The 27315-nt window shown below is 35.6% G+C and overlaps 3 protein-coding genes across 3 annotated transcripts in view; all 3 read left to right on the top strand.

Moving 5' to 3' along the window:
- The window catches only part of LOC133334501 (angiotensin-converting enzyme-like), a 44561-nt gene extending 26404 nt beyond the window's left edge, over positions 1-18157 (top strand). The window contains exons 2-8 of the mRNA XM_061542817.1: positions 14080-14133; positions 14235-15087; positions 16991-17336; positions 17405-17628; positions 17686-17826; positions 17898-18058; positions 18120-18157. Of these exons, the coding sequence (XP_061398801.1) occupies positions 14080-14133; positions 14235-15087; positions 16991-17336; positions 17405-17628; positions 17686-17826; positions 17898-18058; positions 18120-18157 (1817 nt within the window). The remainder of the gene's footprint in view (positions 1-14079; positions 14134-14234; positions 15088-16990; positions 17337-17404; positions 17629-17685; positions 17827-17897; positions 18059-18119) is intronic.
- Positions 18158-19650: 1493 nt separating this feature from the next.
- LOC133334498 (MIT domain-containing protein 1-like) lies at positions 19651-20340 on the top strand. The gene has a single exon (XM_061542816.1). The coding sequence runs from the start codon at positions 19651-19653 to the stop codon at positions 20338-20340; it is 690 nt and encodes a 229-aa protein (XP_061398800.1).
- Positions 20341-25092: 4752 nt separating this feature from the next.
- On the top strand, positions 25093-26115 carry LOC133334502 (angiotensin-converting enzyme-like; the record flags this gene model as incomplete). The annotated part of the gene is made up of 2 exons (XM_061542818.1): positions 25093-25122; positions 25190-26115. Coding segments are annotated over exons 1-2 (956 nt in total), but the record flags the coding sequence as incomplete, so codon positions are not given.
- Between the last annotated feature and the right edge of the window lie 1200 nt (positions 26116-27315).

Below are 27315 nucleotides of genomic sequence, written 5' to 3'. Positions count from 1 at the left end.
AATTTTTGGTAGGGAGATTTGTTACCATATAGGACTACAAAATACCAAATTTCAGTGAATTCGGTTGGAAAACGCACTCAAGAAGCTCAAAATACCGAAATTTGTGGGTACCCTTATATGGGGGCTACCAGTAAAAATTGACTTATATTTATTATTTTTAGTGGAGATATTTGGTAACCAATAAAAACGCAATGTACCAAATTTCAGCGAATTTGGTTAAAAAATGCGCTCAAGAACCCAAAAATACCGAAATTTGGTGGGTACCCTTATATGGGAGCTACCAGAAAAAATGGACTTATATTTATAATTTTTAGTGAAGATATTTGGTACCCAATAAGAACCCAATGTACCAAATTTCAGCGAATTCGGTTGAAAAACGCGCTCAAGAACCCCAAAATACCAAAATTTGGGGGGTATTTGTGGGGTATTTGCCTAAAAGTGGACCGATAAAGACCATCTTCGAACTTGACCTGCCTGCACACAAAAGACGACTATATGCAAAACTTTAGCGATCTATCTCAATTCGTTTAGAGGCTAGAGTAATTATATATACATAATAGTATGGAGGGTATACTATGGTGGAGGTAATATATATATATATATATATATATATATATAATTTTCTGCAAAGAAATTGTTCTCCCTTCAAGAATCCAGCATGCTAATTTACAACACCCTTGGTTGGAATACTCGGCTAAAGCCTTAAAAATATAGACAATGAGTGGAATCTTAATACGAATTTGAAAATGAATTTTGAAAGCAAAAATTCATTAAATAGTCTGCGTATCCTTGGAAAAATATTTATTAAAAAAACACGCTTATAGCTCTGCATATCTTTGGAAAATATTTATTAAAAATCCAAGCTTATAGCTCCTTGGAAAAATATTTATTAAAAATCCATACGTATAGCTCTGCATATCCTTGGAGAAAATATTCTTTAAAAACCACGCTTATGGCTCTACATATCCCAAAAATATTCATTAAAGAATTCACACTTATAGTCATTCATGTCGGTGGAAAAATATTTATTAAGAATCCACGCTTATAGCTCTTCATTTCCCTGGAAAAATATTTAATAAAAATCCAATCTTATAGCTCTGCATATCCTTAGAAAAATATTTATTAAAAAACTACGCTGCTAGCTGTGCATATCCTTAGAAAAATATTTATTAAAAATCCACGCTTATAGCTCTACATATCCCAGAAAAAATATTCATTAAAGAATTCACGCTTATAGCGCTGTATATCATTGATGAAAATTATTTCAAGAATCCATGCTTATAGATCTGCTGATCATTGGAAAAATGTTCATTAAAAAATCCACGCTTGTAGTACTGCTGATCCTTGGAAAGATATACAATTAAAAATCTTCGCCTATAGACATTGCAATCCTTTTTAAACATATTTATTAAAAAACTAGCGGGGCCGGCAAACGTTGTCTTGCCTTAACAGTATTGTTAAGAAATAATTTTCAGTATTTCAGATTTGTTTTTCTTTTTGCTTTTTTATTCATACTTGCATAAAAAATTTTTCTGGGTAAGATATATATTTTGCCATATACAGATTTTGATCGTTACATTGAAAGATATAGCACACATGCAATGAATTTAAATAATGTCATAGCGTACTGAATTGAGTCTAGAAAATGATGCACTAAGTTTCGTGAAAATGGTTCAAATTTAGATATACCTGCCATATATAGTTTCGTCCGATTTTATGCAAATGATGCACCAATACCCCTTTATATTTTTCGATTTGCATGAAATTTGTCATAGCGTACTAAACTTAGTCTAGAATTATATGTGCTAAGTTTCGTGAAAATCGGTTGAGATTTATATATATCTGCTATATACATATTCTTCCGGTTTCAGGTCAATTGTGCACTAAAGACCCAAAGTTTGTACGATTGACACACAATTTTGTACAATGTACTGATATAGCTCGACACCAAATTTTGCAAAACGTATCAAATTGACTCTTGAATGGCGTTATTACGTGTTGGTGAAATTAGCGCAGATGCAGACACATCTGCCATATATATTTCAAACGGGTGTCTGATTGAGATTAAATTTTGAAGAGTGCGGTCTAACGAATAGCGTGTATCAAGTTTTCTCTACATCGATTTACTTAAATTAGCCCCATTGTACTCAAACGACTCTAAACTTTCCCGAATGAAATGAAATTTAGCAAAGGTTCCAGAAAGGCATAAAGACCACATATTCAAGGAAATGTTCTTTCGAAAGGGACACATATGTAGAATATACCCAAAGTGGTGAGGTGTATCATATATCGGTCCCGTCTGTCTTTACTTCCTTCCTTACTGGTTTTACCTTCTAATTGAATTTGTATTTCGCAGTAATTTTATATTTTGGATGATAATTGTGTTGAAAATGTACCTAACAATATTCACGGAAGCTTCCGAATAGACCCCATACAATGATACTCCACATTATTCGATGCGTTTGGCTAACATTACCCGCAATATGCGGTATTTTGGGAGCTTCTCTTAGCAAAAATTATCAATATTGGTCCAAGTTTCCAGATAGCTCCCATATATGGTATTCCCCTTTGGTCGACATTTTCTCATGTGGTGTCAAATCTTCTTACCAAAATTTCACATTATAGGAGCTGCAATATGTCATTACGGGATATTAGGTCCATGCTCTGATATAGTTCCAAGTAGATTTTCGGTATTATAAAGACGTTGATTGGATGGATGTTAGAATTATAATTCTCTGAATGTCCACAACCTCAATTCCGAATGTCTTCTGATTTTCAATTTTTGCATTTGCCCCAAAAAAAACCTGAATTCTTTGGAAAACGTGTGCATACAATGATCGCGTGAACATTCAGTGATATACTTCCGATTTATTTTTTGTATTTTCACCTCAAATATTTTCAATACAATCTCAATTCAATTGAAAAAAAAAAATAAAATACATATTTGGAAAATTTCCAAAAATTGACAAATCATGGCTTAAAGGATTGATAGGCTACCAGTTTCGCAGAAAATATCTTCAAATAACAAAAACAAAGTGGTCCAATCAATATAGCTCGATACTAAATTCGTGGAAATGCAAATATGCTTCATAATATTTTTTGCAAATTTTTCGCGTTTTTCGATTTTTTCTCACCTTTTAAACCTTCCCTAAAGCTCCACGAACATTTCAAGACTAAGATAAGAAAAATCCGTTTAGCCGTTCTTGAGTTTTAGTGAGACTAACGAACAGCAATTCATTTTTATATATATAGAGAGATAACACCCTATTTTAGCTTCTGATCCCTGGAGTAATATCCATTTAAGAATTCAGATTATAGCTATAGCTATTATAGCTTATTATAGGAAAAAATTTCATGAAAGATCCATGGTTACTGCTTCGCTAATCCTTGGAAAATATTCCTTAAATCCACACTTAGAGCTCTGCTGATACATAGAAACAAATTCCCTAAAATCCACGCTTATAGATCTGCGGACTCTTTAAATTCATAGATCTGCGGACTCTTTAAATTCATTAAATTCATTCATGCGGACTCTAATTCATTAAAGAATCCAAGCGGAAAAATATTCATTAAAATATCTACGATTATATGGTTCTATGAATAATATCATTGAAATATTATCATTAAATAATCTACGCTTATAGCTCTGCAGATACTTGGAAACGTATACATTCAAGATTCCACACTTATAGATCTGCATATCCTCAGATAAACATTTATTACAAATCCATGCATAGAGCTCTGCTGATCCCTTGGATAACTTTTCTTAAAAAAATAGGCTTACATCTCTACTGAAATAAGAAAAAATATTGATCTAATCCTTGAAGAAAAAGAATAATTCACGCTTATAGATCTGCTGATTCCTTTGAAAAATTATTTATTACAGCGTCCACCCTCATAGACATTCTGTCCCTTGAAAAAATATTAATTAAAAAATCTAAGTCTATACCTCTGGCAATTCTTGAAAAAAATATATATTTAAAAATACACGCTTTTGCGCTCCTGATCACTGAAAAAATATCCATTGAAGAATCCACGATTATACATCTGACGAGCTTTGGAAAAATATTCTACTCTTATTGCTATGAAGACCCTTGAAAACTATTCATTAAATAATCCAAGCTCCTACCTCTGATGGTCCTTGGAAAAGTATTTATTAAATAATTCAGATTCTTGAAAAGATATTAATTAAAAATCCACGTTTGTCCACAATTAAAATTCCAAAATCATGTTTGCCTTCAAAAGTAATCGCAGTGTAGGAAACGATGCACCACCCACATGCATGTCCCTGCCATTGAATGAGGATTTTTCGTCCATTTTTTGTGCTTGGTGTCCCTGCTGGGTAAGCATTGTTAATATGACTGCACTTTAGCACCTTTCGCGTGTTAAACTGTTTTATGACGATTCTCGTTGTTGTTTTTTCTCTTATTTTTTGCTTTTGTATTTATTTTCAGATCCCATTGTTTGCCGCGCGCACATCTTTGCTCTTTATGTTGAATATTATTGTGATGATATCCTTTTTGGCAATGTATACAAGGCAAACACTTAACGTTGGTACATTCATATACCCAGTAGAAAGTGTCTTGCAGACAACATTAACGAATGGTGCAAGACAATGGCAATTTTTGGAAGACACTTTGCAGACAACAATGTGAGATCCTTGACGAAATTTTCAAACAAGTGTCGCAGTATTCATGCAGGACAACTTGGGCGACAAGGTAAGGGAAGTTGTCGTTGACGACAACTTCGGCGACAAACTCCCTACTTTTCGTTGACCACTATCATCGACTATGTCGTTTACACAGTCGTTGATGACTTAATACCCATTGTCATCAATCATACCCCATTAAAAATTCAAATAAAAATATACATATACATTTTCAATTTTTATTTTTATAGCATGTAATTTATTATATAACAAGAATTATACATTGCATTTACGTTTATAATAATATAAATAAACACATTGCCTGAGAACTTGTCGAGATGATTTTAACATCATCTGTAAAGAAACAACAACATTAAAACGCTTTAAAATATGAAACATCTTTCAGATATTATTTACAATATTTCATTTATTTGCCCCATACTAAGAGTAAAAGAAAGCAATTAAGAAATGATACAAATAATTATATATTCAGTTAAACTTACCTATTTTAACCGAGATTCTTAATTCTTATATATTTAAATTTAACCTAAATTTCTTATATATTTTTTCAGAAACATTTTTCTCTTCGTTTCTGTCAATATTTCATAGTACACTAGATTCAGACTATTTTTGTTTTCATATTTCGAGAAGAACGACATTTTCGACGACATATCATGTGTTTAGTCATGCATGACAATTCCATAAATTTCCTCAATGAAATTGTCACGCAAGAGAGTATTTTCTACTGGGTCTGTCCCTATAGCTCAATCCTCAACAGTAGTTTTAATTCCTAATTTCAGGTTTTCAACTCTATCCGTTCACCCAAAATCCAAATTGTACTAAATTTATTAACATTTAGTAGTTTCGTACCCATAAGTACGAATTTTCTGAACTCCTCAATTCTACACTTCAACAGTCATTTAAATTCCCAATTTCAAATTTTGTACGTTTAGTCCTCTACTCCAAAAGTAATCCTTCATATATTAAGGTTATATAAGGCATTCTCGATTTAATTTATTAACAAACAATGACCCTTAATCCCCTCAATGACCCTTAATCCGGGGTCTATGACGTTTAATCCAGATTAAGCCATTAATAACCCTTAATCCCCTCAGTGACCCTTAATCCCGCTTAAGCCTTAATCTCCTCAATGACCTTAATCCGGGGTCAAAGACCGTTAATCCGGGGTCAAAGACCCTTAATCCGGGGTCAAAGACCCTTAATCCGGATTAAGCTTTAATCCGGATTAAGCCTTAATCCCCTCAGTGACCTTTAATCCGGGGTCAATGCCTTATTAACCCCGGATTAAAGGTCAGGATTAAGGGTCACTGAGGGGATTAAAGGTCATTTAATTCAGGATTAAGGGTCATTGAAGGGATTAAGGCTTAATCCGGATTAAAGGTCATTGACCCGGATTAAGGGTCACTGAGGGGATCAAGGCTTAATCCGGATTAAAGGTCATTGACCCCGGATTAAGGGTCACTGAGGGGATTAAGGGCCATTGAGGGGATTAAGGGTAATTGACCCCGGACTAAGGGTGACTGAGGGGATTAAGGCTTAATCCGGATTAAGGTTGTCACTAATTAAGGGTCAGGATTAAGGGTTACTGAGGGGATTAAAGGTCATTGACTCAGGATATAGGTGTCATTGAGGGCATTAAGGCTTAATCCGGTCATTGACTCAGGATATAGGTGTCATTGAGGGCATTAAGGCTTAATCCGGATTAAAGGTCATCGACACCGGATTAATGCTTAATCCGGATTAAGGCCATTGACCCCGATTAAAGGTCATTGACCACGGATTAAAGGTCACTGAGGGGATTAAGGGTCATTGAGGGGATTTAGGATCACTGAGGGGATTAAGGGTAATTGACCCCTGATTAAAGGTCATTGAGGGGGATTAAGGCTTAATTCGGATTAAAGGTCGTTGACCCCGGATTAAAGGTCACTGAGGGGATTAAGGGTCATTGAGGGGATTTAGGATCACTGAGGGGATTAAGGGTCATTGACACCGGATTAAGGGTGACTGAGGGGATAAAGGTTTAATCCCGATTAAGGGTAATTGACACCGGATTAAGGGTCATTGACCCCGGATTAAGGGTCATTGACCCCGCATTAAGGGTCACTGCGGTGATTAAGGCTTAATCCGGATTAAAGGTCATTGAGGGGGATTAAGGCTTAATCCGGATTAAGGGTCACTGAGGGGATTAAGGGTTATTAACCCCGGATTAAAGGTCATTGAATCAGGATTAAGGGTCATTGAGGGGATTAAGGCTTAATCCGGATTAAAGGTCATTGACCCCGGTTTAAGGGTCATTGCTCGGTAATAAATTATTTCGAGAATTCCGTATATAACCTTAATATATAAAGGAGCTTAGTGATAAGTGAGTGACTGTGAGATCATCGCCCAGACGAAACGGCTGAAGCTAGAAGTATGAAATTTTGAGTACTTATGTGTATGATAAGTACTAAATTTGATACTATTTGCATTTATTTGAGAGTATAGAGATGGAGTCCTGAAAAGAGGAATTAGGATTAGTTTCGGAGTAGAGGACTAAAAGTTCAAAATTTGGTTCAAGTTGGATTTAGGTGAACAAATAGAGCTGGAGTCTTGAAATTGGGAATTAAAATGAAAGTTGGATTGTAGGATTGATGAGTTTAGGAAATTCGCACTTATGCGTACGAAAGTACTCAATGTTACAAAATTTAGTACAATTTGGATTTTGGGTGAACGGATAGAGCTGAAAACCTGAAATATGAAATTAAAATTACTGTTGAGGATTGTACTATAAAGACAGCACTGGAAATTCATATTTATGTGTGCGAATAGTAATAATTGAAACTAGATTTGGTACAATTTGGGTTAGAGTGAACGGAGAGATCTGGAAACCTAAAATTTTGATAATAGTTATCGTTGAAGGGTAGAATTGCTAGTATCATTAAGCATTTGGTACAACTTGATTTTGTGCAAACGGATAGGTTGGACTTCAGAATTTTGGAATTAAAATTACTGTTGGAGTGTAGGATTGATTTGGTTTAGGAAATTCGTACTTATGGAAACAAAACGTACTAAATGGTACTAAATAGTTTATCATTTGTTTTTGTGTGAACAGATGGGGCTGGAATTTTGCAATTTGGTTTTACAAATACTGTTGGAATGTATGTGTACCAAAAGGTACTAAACTTGGTACAATTTCGATGCAATAGAAATGGAAACCGGATAGAAATGGAAAACTGAAATTTCAATTAAGTTTACTCTTAGAGAACATGATTGAGGTAGTTAAGAATGAACAGAACTAAATGGTACGAACAGAACTAAATGGTTTCGATTTGAGTGAAAGGATAGACATGAAAAACCTAAATTTGGAATTAAAATTACAGGATTAAGGTATGGATTAAGGAATTTCGTACTTAAAGATACTAGAACACTATATAGTACTAAATATGGTACATTTTGGTTTGTGAGAACGGACTGAGCGGCAATCCTAAAATTTTGAATTAAAATTACTGACAGAAGTGTAGGATTGAGACATTGAGGTAATCTTGAAAAGTCGTAATTATATGTACTAAATTGTACTAAATTTGATCAAATTTAAATTTGGCTGAATGGACGACAACTTGGGCGACATGGTAAGCGAAGTCGTCGTTGACGACAACTTTAGCGGCTAATCTCCCTACTTTTCGTTAACGACAGATTCACTTCCTGTCGTTTAAACATTCGTTGATGACTGTATTGTCCTATTGTCACCAATATTGTCGTCAATCATACTCACATACTCCATTTAAAGTTCAAATAAAAATTTATATACATACATATTTTTCATGTATATTTTTTATAGCATGCAATTTATTATATTTTATATTACAAAAACATACCTTATATTTACATAATATCATGTAATATAAATAAGCACACATTGCCTGAGAAGCGTAATGGTTATCTCCATTTTAACAGCATCTGTAAAGAAACAACAAAATTAAAATGCATTGGAAAATGAAACATCTTTCAGATATTAATTACAATATTTCACCAATTGTCATTTATTTGCCCCATCCTAAGAGTAAATCAATGCATTTAAATAATGATATAAATAATTATATATTCTTTTAAACTTACCAAGATAGCACGTCTTCTTTATCTCAAATTTCTTATATATATTTTTAGAAACATTTTTCTCTTCGTTTCTGTCAATATTTCATAGTACACTCGATTCAGACTATTTTTGTTTTGTTTTCATATTTCGAGAAGAACGACATTTTCGACGACATATCATGTTTTTAGTCATGAATGACAATTCCATATATTTCGTCAACGATTCGTTAACGAAATTGTCACGCAAGAGAGTATTTTCTACTGGGACGGCAACATTCATATAAATACATGTGTTCTACTTTTGTGCTGAAAAACGTCGAACGAGCTAGTCGAATTTTAGGTAAGGCTGTTCAAAGATATTCTCATAGCCCCTTCCGTCTAAATTTGCGGCTAATAAGTTAATAATTAATTTGGTACCCTACCAACAATTTTGACCTGCCAAATTGAAATTCGGTGAGTTTGTAATTTACTCCCTGGAAATCCTACCGGCCCTTATAGTAAAATAAAATTTTCGCCAAAATTAAATTTTTATGGCCGCAGCCTTTCGGCAAGTAAGCCCTGCAGAAATGCAATTCAGACCACATTATATATAACACATTACATTCCACTTCGTGAAACTCCTGACTCCAGATTTTATTTTTTCTCAGTGCACCAAAAATACCCCATTGCACCGATAACCCACCATCGAAGGCATCACACAACATTTAACACACACATATGAATGCATCCATATGCACATATATGAAATGGCAAATACCATCACTACTGTAGACATTGCCCATACGTTTAGTGAGTTACAGCATTGTTTTGATTTTGATAAATTAAATTACAAGCATTTTTTAAACAAAAAAAAAATAATTTACATTTTATGAAAGCAAAGCAAATATTTTGTGTTTAGAACACTAACACACAAAAAAAACGATAGACAGACATTATTTGGGGTTATAGAATTTTTATACATATAACTAAACGGCATAGAATTTGGTAGTGTTTAAAATCTAGGATTTGAAACAAAACCAGTGGGTTAAGGTCCATCAAGAAAAGAATATTTTAACTATTTAACAAAAAGATTTCAATTTCATGTATGGTTTGAATGGAATCCAAATTAAGGGAACCCCCCCCCCCCCCCCCCACCCCCCCATTCACGATTTTTTTTTTTTAAGATTTTAAATGGCCTGGTAAATGAATATAAATGCTTGTTAAGGTTTGTAACTGTGCACATATATATTTGAGTTTAAAAAGGAAGAAAAATAATTTACAAACATTTTTGTTGTTGTTTTTTGTGATCAAAGAAAAGTCCTTATTTTTGATGGCGGGCATGATAACTCCTCACTGGAACATCGGAATCCGAAAATTCCAACGGTGTTAGAAAGAGTACATGTCTGGCTCACGTATGAACTAGGATTATAGACTTCACTCTAAAATTAACAAAATGGCGGACCTTTGAAAAAATATTTTTGGTAAATCGCCGATTTTTTACCAAAAACCAAGTTAGAAAATAAGGAAGATCTTCACCGATTGGCTTTATCCTAGTTCATATGATACCTATACACACACAGAGAAACGTGTAAAAATTTGGAATCAATTGGGTTATTAGTTTTTGCGATATCGTGCCCGCCATTCACAAAAGAGAAAAACGCGTTTAAAGTCACTTGATGCTGACACAATAAATCGGCTATATCTTCAAGAGTTCTTGAGATTTTCTCTTGAAATTTTGTAGGGACATTCTTGAATTAGTGTAGATTTGAATTAAATAAAAAAATGTTGACCCCGAGAATGGGGGGCCCCTTAAACAAACCACCCTTGTATGTCAAGTAGTCCTTTGATTAAAAATTATTCTTTAAATAATATACGCTTGTAAGGAAGTCATTTGGACCAAACCCGTTTCAGAAAATTTTTTATTTCATCCAAACTTTGCCCATTTTATTTCTTCCAAACTTACTTCAAGTCCGAAGTTGGGGAATATCGGTCCACTCCTTCTGGTACCTTCCACACAGGCAGGTACCGATATCCTCCGCAGGTGAAATGATTACAACAGAGTCTTAGAACCAAACCAAAACGCGGAATAAATCAGATAACTATTTTAATATAAACAAGTGAAAAAGCGTTAAGTGTTAAGCATAGATATACTGGCAGGTACTAGAAATGAAAATATTGGGAACATACCAAAAAGTGGACCTATACCGACATGTCTAAAAACGGATTATGTAAACCATAATAAAAATTTCAGAAATTTTTAATTGATAATTCAAATTCGAAGATGGGGAATATCGGTCCATATTTATATATATATATATATATATATATATAATAAAATAATAATAATATATATAAACCAGTGAGCGGAGCAGTATAGTCGGACGGGGCCGACCATATGATACCCTACACAACTACCACGACCCTTAACTTCCTGTGGATTTTTATTCGGAACCTGGGAAATATTTCGTGATAGTTGCACTCTCTTGCCCGAGTAGAGGTCAGAAGCTCTTCCATACACTGACATATTTTCCGAACATCCGAATCAGTACAGTCCTTCTAATTACTTGTCCAGATTCCCTTCAGAGTGGGTTGTGTTGTGATGTTCGGTTTATATTTGTGGCCTATAGATCGACTCAAAAAAATCCAAAAAAAAAATAATAATAAGTTTTCGGTCCACTTCATCCCAAAATTATTATCCGATCATCACCGAAAATTATAGGCGTTGTCCTTGACCAAAACTGGTACTTCATGGAACATTTCAAAGCAATCAGCGATATATTTTAACCCTCCAGTGTGGTAATGGGTTACTAAATAATATCTGAACACGTAAGCACCTGTAAATATTTACGTGTAACTCCCACATCCGAATACATACGACAATATAATTCATATCAATTTAAAGGTCAACCACTCCTCTAGGACATACTATCAACTTCTCTATTCTATGTCCTTCAGGGGTAAATATACAAGCCATAGAATACAAATTTTGTCACTTTCACACAAAAGTCAGGGTCCATTTGACCCGCTAAATATTGATCGATCTTTATGAAAACATGCATGCTTATTCTTTGGCCCGATCCCCTTCTCCATGCAAAAAATTCGCGAAGTTTGGGCCATAATTGCGGCCTCTGGAGCTACCAGAAAACCCGATAAAAATAAGTATTTGGTCCATTTCATCCCCTAAATATTAACCGATCTTTACAAAAAACAATAGGGGTCTTCATTGGGCCAAATCCATTCTACATGCAAAATTTCGTGAAGATTGGTCCATAACTGTGGCCTGTATCGTGTTTACAAATTATAATGGACAGACGGACGGACGGACACACATGTCTAGATCGATTCAGCTAGTCGAGATATGACTATCGGTATACTTAAAGGTGGGTCTAGGACCAATATTTCGCGGCGTTACAAACATTTTTTGCTGCACAAAGCTATAATACCCTGACAACATAGTTGTGTAGGGTATAAAAAGGGGGTTATATGGAGACTATCCTAAACAGGGGACGAACAATAATAATTTTTGGTAGAGAGATTTGTTACCATATACGACTACAAAATAACAAATTGCAGCAAATTCGGTTAAAAATCACGGTCAAGAACCCCAAAATACCGAAAATTGGGGGTACCCTTATATGGGGGCCATCCGAAAAAATGGGCCAATATTCATAATTTTTTGTGGGAAGATTTGGTAGCTATTAAGGACTCAAAATACTAAATTACAGCCAATTCGGTAAAAAATCCGGTCAAACACCCCAAAAACTGGAAATTGGGAGGTACCCGTATATGGGGGCTACAAGAAAAAGTGGACCTATATTTATAATTTTTTGTGGAGACATTTAATACCAAAGAACCCAATGTAGCAAATTTCAGCGAATTCGGTTGAAAACCGCGCTCAAGAACCCTAAAATACCGAAAATTGGAGGGTACCGTTATATGGGGGGTACCAGAAAAAATTGACCTATATTTATACTTTTTAGTAGCGAGATTTGCTTCCCAATAAGAGCTCAAAGTACCAAATTTCAGCGAATTAGGTTGAAAAACACGCCCAGGAACCTCAAAATACCGAAAATTGGGGGGTACCCTTATATGGGAGCTATGCCTAAACGTGGACCGATATATCCCATCTTCGAACTTGACCTGCCTGCAGACAAAAGACAACCCTATGCAAAATTTCAGCACCATATCTCAATTCCTTCAGAAAATAGCGTGATTACAACAGACGGACGGACGGACATGGCTAGATCGTCTTAGAATTTTACCCTGATCAAGAATATATATATATATATATACTTTATAGGGTCGGAAATGATTATTTCGATGAGTTACAAACGCAAAAACAAAATTCATATACCCTCCATACTATGGTGGAGAGTATAAAATTAAATTTTAAAATTAGAAATATTTTCAAGTGCAAGTATTTATGTTGTAATACATTTTTTGTTCCACACTTCCATTGTTCCGATTATACATACTCGTAGACTAATGACGTCTTATCAATACCCAAGTGCCGATGCCTTGGTGACCCTGAAAAGAGTTTTTTGGAAACTATGGCATTGGGTTGCGTCTAAGCACATTTTGTGATAAGCCTATATCAATATATCTGAATCTGAAATGTTTGGAAATTCAAATTAGGTTTAAAAACATAAAATTTGTGTTGCTTCGTGCTTATTACCATTGAAGGCATATAGACATATTTTCAAAGATATGCGCTAGTCTTTGGCCTTATGGATATTCTGGTAAAAAAATACCCAAGCTTTTGGTAAATGATAACATATATTAAGAACTAACCGCCAGAGGTTAAACTTTAGAAAATATTGTTGAAGAAAGTGATAGTCCTTGAGAAAATATTTTTTTAAAGGTCCACGCCTATTGATAGCCTTTGAGAAATTATTTTTAAAAAAACCATGCCAGTTGGTAGTCCTTGAAAAAACTCAATGCCAGTTGGTAGTCCTTGAGAAAAAAAATCTACGCCTGTTGATAGTCCTTGAGAAAATATTAAAAAAATCAACGCCTGTTGATAGTCCTTGATCAAATATTTTTTTAAAAAATCCACGACTGTTGATAGTCTTTAAATTTTTATATTTTAAAAAGCGGCTTTCATAAAAATTAACTTAATATACGAAAAATCCGGCCTTTTGAGCATAAGTAATGGCCTACGTTTTTTAACCAACTCGTATATCAATTGTCCAGTGGGAGAAAGCAAATACAGGCTCAATTCTTTGATAAGGTGTGACGTTTGCAAAAGGCGATAAGACCGGCATTTCAGTTTTTGATAATATTTTGTGTTTGTTGATTTAATAAATTTTTACATACAGATTTCAAAAACAAACAAAAAATGAATAAAATTTAAATTTCAGTTGTTATTTTGAAATCAATACAAACGGGACGCAATGAGATTTTGGTTTTGCGCGGTAAATGAATTTCTCAAACCATGTTTTACAAAAAAAATCTGAAATATTTCCCTCATTGTTTCAGTTATTAGGACTATATTTTTTCCCCACCATTTGGGCAGAATGTTTAAGTGAGTCATGTGCCCAACAGCTGATGGAGACGCTGGATTTGAAATATCATCAAACGGCAAAGAAATTAAGTTTATATCCCGATTTCGAGGTGGGAGCGGAAGTGGCACTGCGCAATGATTTACTACCGCTTTTGGCATCAATGCGAAAATTCGATTGCCATAATTTTGCAGATCCTCTGCTAAAGCGACAATTTGAAATATTATTACGCGATCTAAAATATCCCGAAATTTCAATGAAATTCCGAAGACACACTTACATTTTGAGAACAGTGGGAAAACAAAAATTCACCTGCGATCGTAGCAGGCCCAACAAATGTAAATTAATATCCTATATACGACATATAAAACCGATTATTACCAATAGCAATGATCCCGATGAAATAATGTGGTATTGGCGTGAGTGGCGTAATCATTTGCCGGAAGAAATTAAAAATGCCTTGAATTTCTATGTAGATTATTATCGAAATTTGTCAATGGAAGCTTCGGCAAGGCCATCAGCCATTTGGTATGAACGTTATGATAATCCGAATTTTCTCGAAAATTTGGAAGAATATATGAAAACAATTGAACCGCTTTACAGAGAATTACATGGCCATTTGAGAGAAGCTTTGAGGATGAAATATGGACCTGAAATAATACCTACTTCAGGATTGATACCCCACCACTTTTTAGAACAGGCTCTCTATCAGTCGTGGAAGAAGGAATCGATTTTAGAAAATCCCTATCCGCATAAGAAAATGCCCAACCTCTTACCGGAGCTCAGAGGGAAGAGATGGAAACCAATGGATTTAATCGAGATGAGTGGTGGATTTTTTGAATCTATGGGTTTTCCAGCATTTTCGGAGTAAGTAAATCACGCAACTTCTTAAAGAATAGTTTCCAAAGGACTTTAAACAGGCGGGTATTTTTTAAGAAAATAGCTCAAGGACAATCAACAGGGTTGGATTTTTGAAAAGACTATCAACAATGTTTTTTTTAATTTAAAAGACTTAGATTTGTATACCCTTCACCACACTGTGGTACAGGGTATTATGTCTTTGTGCATATGTTTGTAACATGCGAAAATGATCGAGATATACCCATGGTTCCTTTTGAGAATATCCATAGAATCACTTTCTGAGTCGATTTATGCATGTCCGTCCGTCTGTCCGTCTGTTGGTGTTAAATTGTAAACAAAGTACAGGTCGCATTTATGATCCGAATTGGATGAAATTTGGCACAGCTCACTTGTTTGGCCCAAGGACAAAGCCTATTGAAATTGGGAAAAATCGGTTCAGATGTCGATATAGCTCCCATATCCGATTTGAGGTAAATGGTACACCAAAGTCCCTATATATCTTTCGATTTGCACGAAATTTGGCACAGCGTAATGAATAAGGTCTAGAATGATGTGTGCAAAGTTTCGTAAAAATCGGTTCAGATTTAGATATAGTTCCCATATATATCTTCGCCCGATTTTAGGTAAATAGTCCACGAAAGTCGCTGAAAATCTTTTGATTTGCCCGAAATTTAGCACAGTGTAATGAATAAGGTCTAGAATGATATCCGCCAAGTTTCGTAAAAATCGGTTCAGATTTAGATATAGTTCCCATATATATCTTCGTCCGATTTAAGGTAAATTGTGTACCAAAGTCCCAATATATCTTTCGAATTGCACGAAAATTGACACAGCGTACTAAATTAAGTCTAGAATGATGTGTGCAAAGTTTCGTGAAAATCGGATCAGATTTAGATATAGCTCCCATTTATAGCTTCGCCCGATTTTAGGTAAATAGTCCACGAAAGTCCCTGGAAATCTTTTGATTTGCACGAATTTTGGCACAGCGTAATGAATAAGATCTAGAATGATGTCTGCCAAGTTTCGTGAAAATCGGTTCAGATTTAGATATAGCTCCCATATATCTCTTCGTCAAATTTAAGGTAAATTGTGTACCAAAGTCCCTATATATTTTTCCATTTGCACGCAAATTGGCACAGCGTACTAAATTAAGTCTAGAATGATGTGTGCACAGTTTCGTGAATATTGGTTCCGATTTAGATACAGCTCCCATATATAGTTTCGGCCGATTTTAGGTAATTGGAGCACCAAAGTCCCTAGAAATCTTTTAATTTGCACGAATTTTGACAAAGCGTACTGAATGAAGTCTAGAATGATGTGTGCAAGGTTTCGTGAACATCGGTTCAGATTTTGATATAGCTCCCACATATATTTTCGTCCGATTTTATGTAACTGGTGTACCAAAGTCCCTATATACCTTTCGATTTGCATGAATTTTGGTGTAGGGTGTTGTTTTTTTTTTTTTTTTTTTTTTGGTTTTTTTGCTAAGCTTCGCGAAAAGATCCATATCTAGGCCGATTGACACAAGGTACTGATGTAATATAAATTAGTCTCTGACAAGTTTCCCCGAAATCGGTTCAGATATAGATATATAACAAAAACGCGTCGTCTGTTAGGGTACATATGTAGAATATACCCAAAGTGGTGAAGGGTATCATATAGGCGGCGAAGCCCGTCTTTACTACTTTCCTTACTGGTTTAAAAATATATTCTCAAGGACTATCAACAGGCGTGTTTTTTTTTTGGAAAATATTTTCTTAAATACTATCACAGACGTGGATTTTTTTATAATATTGTCTTATAGACTATCATCAGGCATGGATTTTTTATAATATTTTATTAAGAACTATCATCAGAGATGAAAATATTTTTTGAAATATTAATTTCTATAATTCGTTTTTTGTTTTAGAGAACTAAAACGTGATCACTTTTACGAAATTGAAGATCACAAGGGGGGACCGGAATGCAAATCGTATATTTATACACATGGTGAAATCGAGCTGAATTATTGTCCGAAAGTTAATTACAAAAAATTACTCACAACTCATGGCGATATTGCTCATGTCGAATATGCACTTTTGAAAAATAACCTAACTGTGGGATTGAATCGAGAAGCTTGTCCTGGTTTTAGTAATGCAATAGCTGAGGCGGTAATACTTTCCGCATCGACACCCAAACACTTGCAACAACAATTGCACCTCTTGACCGAATACAATTACGACAATGAAATGAATTTGAATTTTTTGTTTCGAATGGTATGACATGAAGATTTTTTTTTTTTTTTTTTGTATTTTTAACATTTATTTAAACATTAATGGTACAGGCCGTCCATGCCCTGCTGTCCATACCCATGTATTTTGTACATGAGAAACTTTGGATCGATATAATTGATGGGAATATTAAACCTGCGGAATACAATTGCCACTATTGGAATCTTATGGCAAAGTATATGGGTGTGGGTCCAGCGGAGGAACCAACAGATCCCATGGCCTATGATATGCCCCATAGATTCTATGAGGGCTTGGTTGAGGAGACCCGTAGCACTAGGTATTGCGAAATATATTTTGAAAATATAAACAGTTAAGGCATATTTTCCCCTTTCAGAAAACTATTTGGAGAATTTTTGGGTTATCAAATTTATCGTGACTTATGCTTGGAAATTGGAGAATATAATCCTGGTGATCCTGAAAAGTCTTTGTTCAAATGTGATTTTGCAGGTAACCACAAGGCTGGAGATATCCTCAGGTAATTAATAGGGAATTGTGATACTTTCTGATCGATTACTTAATTTTGAAATTTTGTTTGCTATAACCCAGGAAAATTATGTCCGCTGGAGCTACAAAAACCTGGCAAGAAATTGCCAATGTCACAAAGTTGGATGGCTCTGCTTTTTTGGATTATTATGACCCACTTAAAACATGGATAACTGGTGAAAATATGGCAAACAACATAACTGTGGGTTGGCAATCACGTGATCGTAAGTACTAAAGTATTGAGTTTTAGGGAAAATTAATATAAGGAGTTTTTCATTATTCCAGATTGTGCCGATTCGCAGATAAATCAGAATGCCGTTTAAAGGGAATTTATATGTTTTAAATAAATTAATAAACAAATTTTGAAATCCAATTTGGATTTCTTTTTAAATTTTGTATTTTTTCACATATTTTCTGAAGGACTATTTAGAGGCTAGGTTTTTTAAATATTTTCTGAAGAACAGGAGTGGATTTTTTTATACCCTTCACCACACTGTGGTACAGGGTAGTATGTCTTTGTGCATATGTTTGAAACAGGCAAAAGGAAACAAGATAGACACATGGTTCCTTTTGAGAATATGCAGAATCACTTTTTAATTCGATTTCGCCATGTACATCGGTCCATTCGTCTGTCTGTCCATGTTAAATTGTAAACAAAGCACAGGTCGCATTTATGATTCGAATTGGGTGAAATTTGGCACAGCTCATTTATTTGGCCCAAGGACGAACCCTATTGAAATTGGGAAAATCGGTTCAAATTTAGATATATATCCTATATATATTTTCGTCCGATTTAAGGTAAATGGAGCACCAAAGTCTCTATATATCTTTCGATTTGCACGAAATTTGGCACAGCGTACTGAGCTAAGCCTAGAATGATATGTGCTAAGTTTCGTGCAAATCGGTTAAGATTTAGATATAGCTCCCATATATGTTTTCGTCCGATTTAAGGTAAGTGGTGCACCAAAGTCCCTATATATCTTTCGATTTGCACGAAATTTAGCACAGCCTACTGCAAATCGGGTTAGATTCTGACATAGCTCCCATATATCTTTTCGTCCGATTTAAGGTACATTGTGCACCAAAGTCCCTATATATCTTTCGATTTGCACGAAATTTGGCACAGCCTACTGAATTGAGCCTAGAATGATGTGTGCCAAGTTTCGTGCAAATCGGTTAAGATTTTGATATAGCTCCCATATATCTTTTCATCCGATTTAAGGTACATGGTGCAACAAAGTCCCTATATATCTTTAGATTTGCACGAAATTTGGCACAACATACTGAATTAAGCCTAGAATGATGTGTGTCAAGTGTGGTGAAAATCGGTTTAGATTTAGATATAGCTCCCATATATATTTTCGTCTGATTTAAGGTAAATGATGCACCAAAGCCTCTATATATCTTTCGAATTGCACGAAATTTAGCACAACATACTGAATTCAGTCTATAATGATGTGTGCCAAGTTTCGCGAAAATCGGTTCAGATTTAGTTATAGCTGGATTTTTTAAAAAAAATATTTTCTCATCAACAGGCGCGGATTTTTAAAAAAATTATTTTCGCCAGACGTGGATTTTAAAAAAATATTTTCTTAAGACGTGGTTTTTTAATGATTTCTCAATGACTATCAACTATTTTTAAAATATATTTTTCCAAGGACTATCAACAGGCAGGGACTTTTGTGTGTGGGTCCCATTAAAAACTTCATAGTACTTTTTTCCCCGTTTACGAATATTTTAAATTGTCATTTCTGTAAAAAAAAAAATATTTTATTTTTTTATTTCACGAACTAATTTTTTTTTTATCAAAATCCAAATGAATCCCAAAGACGTTCTAATGAAGGCCGTTCATTGTGAGCGTGACAAACGTTTGCTACAATCACAACACTACTATCAACTGGGCCTTGAACTGTTAAGGGAATTTCTTCACATCGAAAGAAATTCAAAGATTGCAAAACGATATTACGAACACATTGGCCAATATATTCAACGATCCAAAAAAGTCGACCGTCAAATAGCTCAACTTTTAAAAACTGGAGAATTTTTAGAATCGATTCGTATACACGAAAATTCTGAAGGCCATAGCTATGAAACAATGATTGGAAAATATTTCGATGGCGAAGTTAATGAAATCTATTTAGAAGAACCATATTTCCAGCAAATCTATCAATTGGAAAATTTCATAATATTTTTAGAAATGGCTGTCAAAAAGTGTCCCCATCTGAAATTCATAAAATTGGTTACGAATCGTGTACGATACGATAGTTATTTTCGAGATCTACAAACGAATTTACGTGCAAGAGGTATTGAACTCGTTGTGGATCGGGATAATCACTTGCATGATCGAAAGGTTGCGTTAAATACGGGTATTGTTATAAAAATTGGCCGCGGTTTACATATTTTCAAGGCGGCCAATTCACCCTTATCATTGGGTATAATGGATTATGATTTTCGTCGCTGTTTAAAAACTGATGTCGATATATGGCGTTCAGCAGCAAAGGCGTGATTTAAAAATTTTCAAAATTCTCAAAAATAAAAAAAATTGTTAATAAATCCATGGTTAAAATAATTCTAAAAGCTTCCAGGTTTATGTTAATATAATAAATTGTGGACATTTTTGAAATAAAAAATTCGAGGAACATGGATTAAATTTTTTTCAAGGTTTCGCAATAGACGTGATTTTTATACCCTTCACCACACTGTGGTACAGGGTATTATGTCTTTGTGCATATGTTTGTAACAGGCAAAAATAATAGACCCATGGTTCCTTTTAGAATATGCATAGAATCACTTTCTAAGTCGTTCGTCCGTTTGTCCGTCTGCCCATGTTAAATTGTAAACAAAGTACAGGTCGCATTTATGATCCGAAATGGATGAAATTTGGCACAGCTCATTTGTTTGGCCCAAGGACGAACCCTATTGAAATTGGAGAAAATCGGTTCAGATTTAGATATAGCTCCCATATTTATTTTCGTCCGATTTAAGGTAAATGGTGCAGCAAAGTCCCTATATACCTTTCGATTTGTACGAAATTTGGCACAGCGTAATGAATAAGGTCACGAATGATGTGTGCAAAGTTTCGCGAAAATCGGTTCAGATTTAGATATTCCTCCCATATATATCTTCGTCCGATTTATGGTAAATGGTGCACCAAAGTCCCTATATATCTTTCGATATGCACGAAATTTGGCACAAAGTACTAAATTAAGTCTAGAATGATATGTGCAAAGTTTCGTGAAAATCGGTTCAGATTTAGATATAGCTCCCATATATAGCTTCGCCCGATTTTAGGTAAATAGTCCACTAAAGTCCTTGGAAATCTTTTGACTTGCACGAAATTTGGCACAGTGTAATAAATAAGATCTAGAATGATGTTTGCCAAGTTTCGTGAAAATCGGTTCAGATTTAGATATAGCTCCCATATATATCTTCGTCCGATTTAAGGTTAATTGTGCACCAAAGTCCCTATATATCTTTCGATTTGCACGAAATTTGGCACAAAGTACTAAATTAAGTCTAGAATGATATGTGCAAAGTTTCGTGAAAATCGGTTCAGATTTAGATATAGCTCCCATATATAGCTTCGCCCGATTTTAGGTAAATAGTCCACTAAAGTCCCTGGAAATCTTTTGATGTGCATGAAATTTGACACAGAGTTATGAATATGATCGGGAATGATGTCTGCCAAGTTTCGTGAAAATCGGTTCAGGTTTAGGTATAGCTCCCATATGTATTTTCATCCGAATTAAGGTATTTGGTGCACCAAAGATCCTATACATCTTTCGATTTGCACGAATTTTGGTATAGGGTACTGAAATAAGTGTAGAATGATGTTGCTAAGCTTCGTGAAAAGATCCATAGCTAGGCCGATTGACACAATGTACTGATGTTATATAATTTAGTCTCTGAAAGTTTCCCGGAAATCGGTTCAGATATAGATTTATAACAAAACGCGTCTGTTAGGATACATATGTAAAATATACCCAAAGTTGTGAAGTGTATCATATAGTCGGCCCAGTCCGACTTTACTACTTTCCTTACTGTTTTTTTTTTTCTTTTTGAGAATATGCATTGAATCGCTTTCTGAGTCCATTTATGCATATCCGTCCGTCTGTAGATGTTAAATTGTAAGCAAACAGGTCGCATTTAAGATCCGATTTGGATGAAATTTGACACAAGTCACTTATTTGGCCCAAGGACGATCTCTATTGAAATTGAAGAAAATCGGTTCAGATATATTCGTCCGATTTAGGGTGAATGAGGCACCAAAGACCCTATATATCTTTCGATTTGCACGAAATTTGGTATAGGGTACTGAATTAGGTCCAGAATTATATGTCCTAAGTTTCGAGAAAATCGGTTCAGATTTAGATATAGCTCATCCGCTTGCGCAAATACCCATGCTTCTGATCCATATAATAGCACAGGTAGTATCAGCGTCTTGTAAAGTGTGAGTTTGGTCTGGCGGGAGGTGGCCTTGCTTTTGAGTTGTTTGCTCAGACCATAGTAGCATCGGTTGGCCATCACAATCCTCCGAATTTCAAAACTGATGTCATTCGTTTTATTTATGGCGGTACCAAGGTATATAAAGTCTTTAACTACCTCGAAGCTGTAGTTCACAAGTTCCACAGTTGGTCCGAGTCTACTGGACGTCTTGCGCGTTGATACCATCAGCTTGGTCTTCTCGCTGTTTACTGCCAGGCCCACTTTGGCAGACTCCTTTTCAATATGTTCAAAGGTGGCTGTTACCGCTCGCAATGTTCGACCCATTATTTCGATGTCACCGTAGGCGTAGGCGAGTAACATGTGTTGTTTGGTGTATAGAGTGCCATTTCTGTTCACCTTTGCGTCTCGTATGACCTTTTTCAGTAGGATGTTAAAAAGATCACACGACAAACTGTCACCTTGTCTGAATCCTCGTTCGGTACTGAAGAGCTCCGATAGGTCCTTTCCTACTTTAACTGCTGATCTTTTGCAACTTAAAGTTATCATGCATTGCCGTATTAATTTTGCAGGAATGGCGAACGTAGACATGGCTTTAAACACCTCTGAACGGATAGGGCTGTCGATGCGGCTTTATAGTCGACAAATAGGTGGTATGTGTCGATGTGTTTTTCGTGGGTCTTTTTCAGGATTTGGCGCAGAGTGAAAATCTGGTCAATGGTGGATTTGCCAGGTATGAAGCCGTATTGGTATGGTCCAATAATGTCATTGACCACTGGCTTCAGTCGTTCACACAGCACACTTGATAGCACTTTATATGTGATGGGAAGGAGACTTATTCCTCTATAGTTGGCACATATCGTCTTGTCTCTTTTTTCGTGCACGGGACACAGTATGCTGAGGTTCCAATCATTGGACATGCATTCTTCTAGCCAAATTGTACTAACACAGCTGGGGCATGCTACCAGCCGGTCTTGTATAGTTCGGCTGGTAATCCATCGGCTCCTGCTGCTTTGTTGTTCTTGAGCCGATTAATTGCTTTTATAACCTCATATTGGCTAGGTGGTATACACTCTATACCATCATCTCTTATTGGTTCTGGGGTATCCCCTTCACCGCTACTATTTGATACCAGAAGCTTTTCAAACTGCTCCTTCCAGATCCTCAACACGCTGTCTGTACCTGTCACCAGGTTTCCTTCTGCATCTCTACAGGAGGATGTGCCTGCACCAAACTCCTGTACATCTCGAGTTGCTCACGCTCACGTTTTTCTTGTTCTTCTTCTTTTTTCTAAAAACACGTTTCTCCTCTCTCCTTTTCTCCCGATAATTCTCCATCACATTACGTGTTGCTACTGTCCGCAGGGTTGCCCTATACGCTGCGTTTTTCACATCAGTAGCATTACGACACTCCTGATCGTACCATGGGTTTCTTGGTGGTGGTTTTTGGTACCCAATTGTTCTTTTTGCTGCAGTTTGTAGGGAGTGGGCAATTCTTTGTCATTGTGCTTCTATACTATTATCGGGACAAAAAGTGCTTTCTTCAAGCAGAAGGGTAAGTTGAGCGGAGTAGGCCTCGGCTACCTGTTGTATTTGCAGCTTTTCGACGTCGAGTTTCCGTGTTGTGTGAGATCGCACCTTTGCTGCTACATTAAGACGGGTGCGTACCTAGACTGCCACAAGGTAATGGTCCGAATCGATATTCGCTCTTCGGATCGATCGGACGTCTAAAACACTGGATGAATGCCTTCCGTCTATCACAACATGATCAATTTGATTTCTCTTTACTTGATCAGGAGAGATCCAGGTGGCTTTGTGTATATCGAGATGCTTGAATCTGGTGCTGCTAACTACCATGTTTTTTGCTGCCGCGAAGTCAGCTATAATATTCCAAGTGCAGATTCACAGATCGTGGTCCTTTATGCGTTTGCGGGGGTCGACAACATTAGTGGGGTTTGGTTTTCTGTTTCTTAGCTTTTTCATAGTAGGTTGGGATTTCCGAGAGTGGGCAACTAACCCGACGCCTCAACCCATTTTTTTATAGTTCTTATGGGTGAACTCGCAGCACATATTAGCTCACTATTTCATCGGGTGATAAGAATAGCTCCCCAGGTGGCACCGCGGGGAGGTCAGTGTCCAAAATTGAGATGAAAGAGGGACCAAGATAAGCCTGGACTTCGCCATGTTAAAGCCAATCAGAGTCGTTGCTTGGTATCTTTAATCCCCTACGCTCCCATATATATCATTTAGATTTAGCTCCCATATATATTTTCGTCCGATTTAATGTAAATTGTGCACTAAAGACCCAAAGTTTGGCCGACCAGCACGCAATTTTGTACAATGTACAGAAGTTACTATAATTGAATGTTTTGTACGTTGAAGTATTTCTGGCAACCTCTTTTATATATTTGTTTACTCAGGACAAGTGTATTTACAGAAATTTTGTGGTTTTTTCTGTATTTATATTTACACTTGATGTAATTCTGCATGTTCATGGGGATTTTCCTGACTTTGAAAGTAGCAAAGGGTATCATATAGTCGGCCCAGACCGACTTTACTACTTCCCTTACTGGTTTCTAAATATTTCTGTCAAAACTTTTCGCATGGGAGCCACTGTCACTGTTTCACACCTCAAAAATTTATTTAAATTTTGCAAATTAAAAAAAAAGCATCCAATGACCTTGATACAATTTAGCTAATAATTTGCCATATATTTCTAAATATTTCAGCAAAGGTTATCAACGGAAACTCACCGACCAAAGCAGCCAAACACCCAAATTTTGGATTAGTCTTTAAACTACCCTAAACGAAAAAACATGGGTCGTTCGGCATACATTCTTCTGGCGGTAATTTTGATATAAAAAAATAAAACAAAAATAAATATTTTATTAAAAATTTTAATTCCAATTTTAGTGTTCACTAATTACTCTGTTCACTGGGGCATTACAAACACCAAGTCCCACAAAATGTCGTACGGAAATGTGTGCCCTGCAATTAATGGAGACCATGGACATACTCTATCGACAAAGCTCACATGAAATTTTCCAATTCCACAGTTATGACGATATCCAGCCGGAACTTTTGATATGGAAAGAATTAATACCCTATTTGGATATAATGGAACAATTTGATTGGTCGGAATTTCAAAGTCCACTTTTGAGGAGGCAATTTGAAATTTTAATTCGTGAACTTACCCATGCACGCCATGCCACCACCAATGAATTCATTGTGGCCACAAAACGTCTGAAGAGTATTGGTAAATATCGATTTATGTATCAACGTGATGCGGCCAATAAAACCCATCCACCACCATCGGATCTTGTCTCGTACATACGCAACATCAAACCGATTATAAGCAATAGTAAAGATTTGGATGAAATCAAATGGTATTGGAGTGAGTGGCGTAATCGATTACCCGGCGATGTGAAACATGCTCTCAACGTGTATATTCAATATTATCAGAATATGTCCACAGTGACTATGCCAGCATCCAGTGTTTGGTATTCCCAATATGAGGATGGCAAAATGTTGGAAGAATTCGAAAATGTTATGGAGGCCATTGGACCTTTGTATCGCCAACTACATAGCCAATTGAGGCAATCACTGTGGAATAAATATGGTGATGATATTATTCCTTCGACAGGACTCATTCCACATCATCTCATGGAACAGGCCTTCTATGAAGCCTGGAAAAAAGATTCTGTTTTCGGCAATCCTTATCCTGACAAAAAATTGCCCAATCTTAAACATGAATTGAATGAAAGGCGATATGTTCCATTCGATTTTATTACAGCAGCTACAAAATTTTTTGAAGGAATGGGATTTGATCGTTTGACTAAGTAAGTATTTGAATAAAGTGTTTTTTTAAATATTTATTTTTTCAAAAAAAGGTGAGAATTTTTTAAAAATACTTTTTTAACGACTTACAATAGGCGTGGATTTTTAAACCCTTCACCACACTGTGGTACAGGGTATTATGTCTGTGTCCATATGTTTGTAACAGGCAAAAGGAATCGAGATAGACCCATGGTTCCTTTTGTGAATATGCATAGTATCACTTACTGAGTCGATTTACGCATGTCCGTCGGTCCGTCCGTGCGTCCGTCCATGTATTTTTGTGAACAAAGTGCAGGTCGCATTTATGATCCGATTTGGAATAAATTTGACATAGGTCACTTATTTGGCGCAAGGACGAACCCTATTTAAATTGTGGAAAATCGGTTCAGATTTAGATATAGCTCCCATATATATATTTTCGTAATGTAAATGGTGCACCAAAGTCTCTTTGGCACAGCGTAATGAATTAGGTCTAGAATGATCTGTGTTAAGTTTCGTGAAAATCGGTTCAGATTTAGATATAGCTCCCATTTATATTTTCGTCCGATTTAATGTAAATGATACACCAAAGTCTATATATATTTTTCGATTTGAACGAAATTTGGCACAGCGTAATGAATTAGGTCTAGAATGATGTGTGTTAAGTTTCCTGAAAATCGGTTAAGATTTACACATAGCTCCCACATATATTTTCGTCCGATTTAATGTAAATGGTGCACCAAAGTCCCATATATCTTTCGATTTGAACGAAATTTGGCACAACGTAATGAATTAGGTATAGAATGATGTCTGTTAAGTTTCGTGAAAATCGGTTCAGATTTTGATATAGCTCGCATATATATTTTCGTCCGATTTAATGTAAATGGTGCACCAAAGTTCCTATATATATCTAGATTTGCTTCTATATCTGACCAAATGAAAAATTTAGTATCGATTGCAGAATGACATGTTTATGGATCCAATTTCATTTTACCGGTCCTTTAAAAACGCGACGTCTGTTAAGATTCATCTGTTGAATATACCCAAAGTGGTGAAGGATATCATATAGTCGGCCCCGTCCGACTTTACTACTTTCCTTACAGGTTTAAAAATACGGATTATGTAAACCTTAATACAAATTTCAGAAATTTATCGTCATTATGGCTAATGAGGGTGTATACACTTTAACACTTATTACTTATTTCTCCAAACTTAGTTCAAAT

This window comes from Musca vetustissima, unplaced genomic scaffold (assembly GCF_032173495.1).
Source record: "Musca vetustissima isolate MV318-11 ecotype Yass unplaced genomic scaffold, APGP_CSIRO_Mvet_v1 utg48451, whole genome shotgun sequence".
NCBI lineage: Eukaryota > Metazoa > Arthropoda > Insecta > Diptera > Muscidae > Musca > Musca vetustissima.
Note: the sequence above shows the minus strand (reverse complement) of the source record. Positions and strands in the feature narration are given on the sequence as shown.

Bases quoted from the DNA above. Each gene is read 5' to 3' on its own strand.
- LOC133334498 (XM_061542816.1), top strand. From the start codon at position 19,651: ATGAATCCCAAAGACGTTCTAATGAAGGCCGTTCATTGTGAGCGTGAC.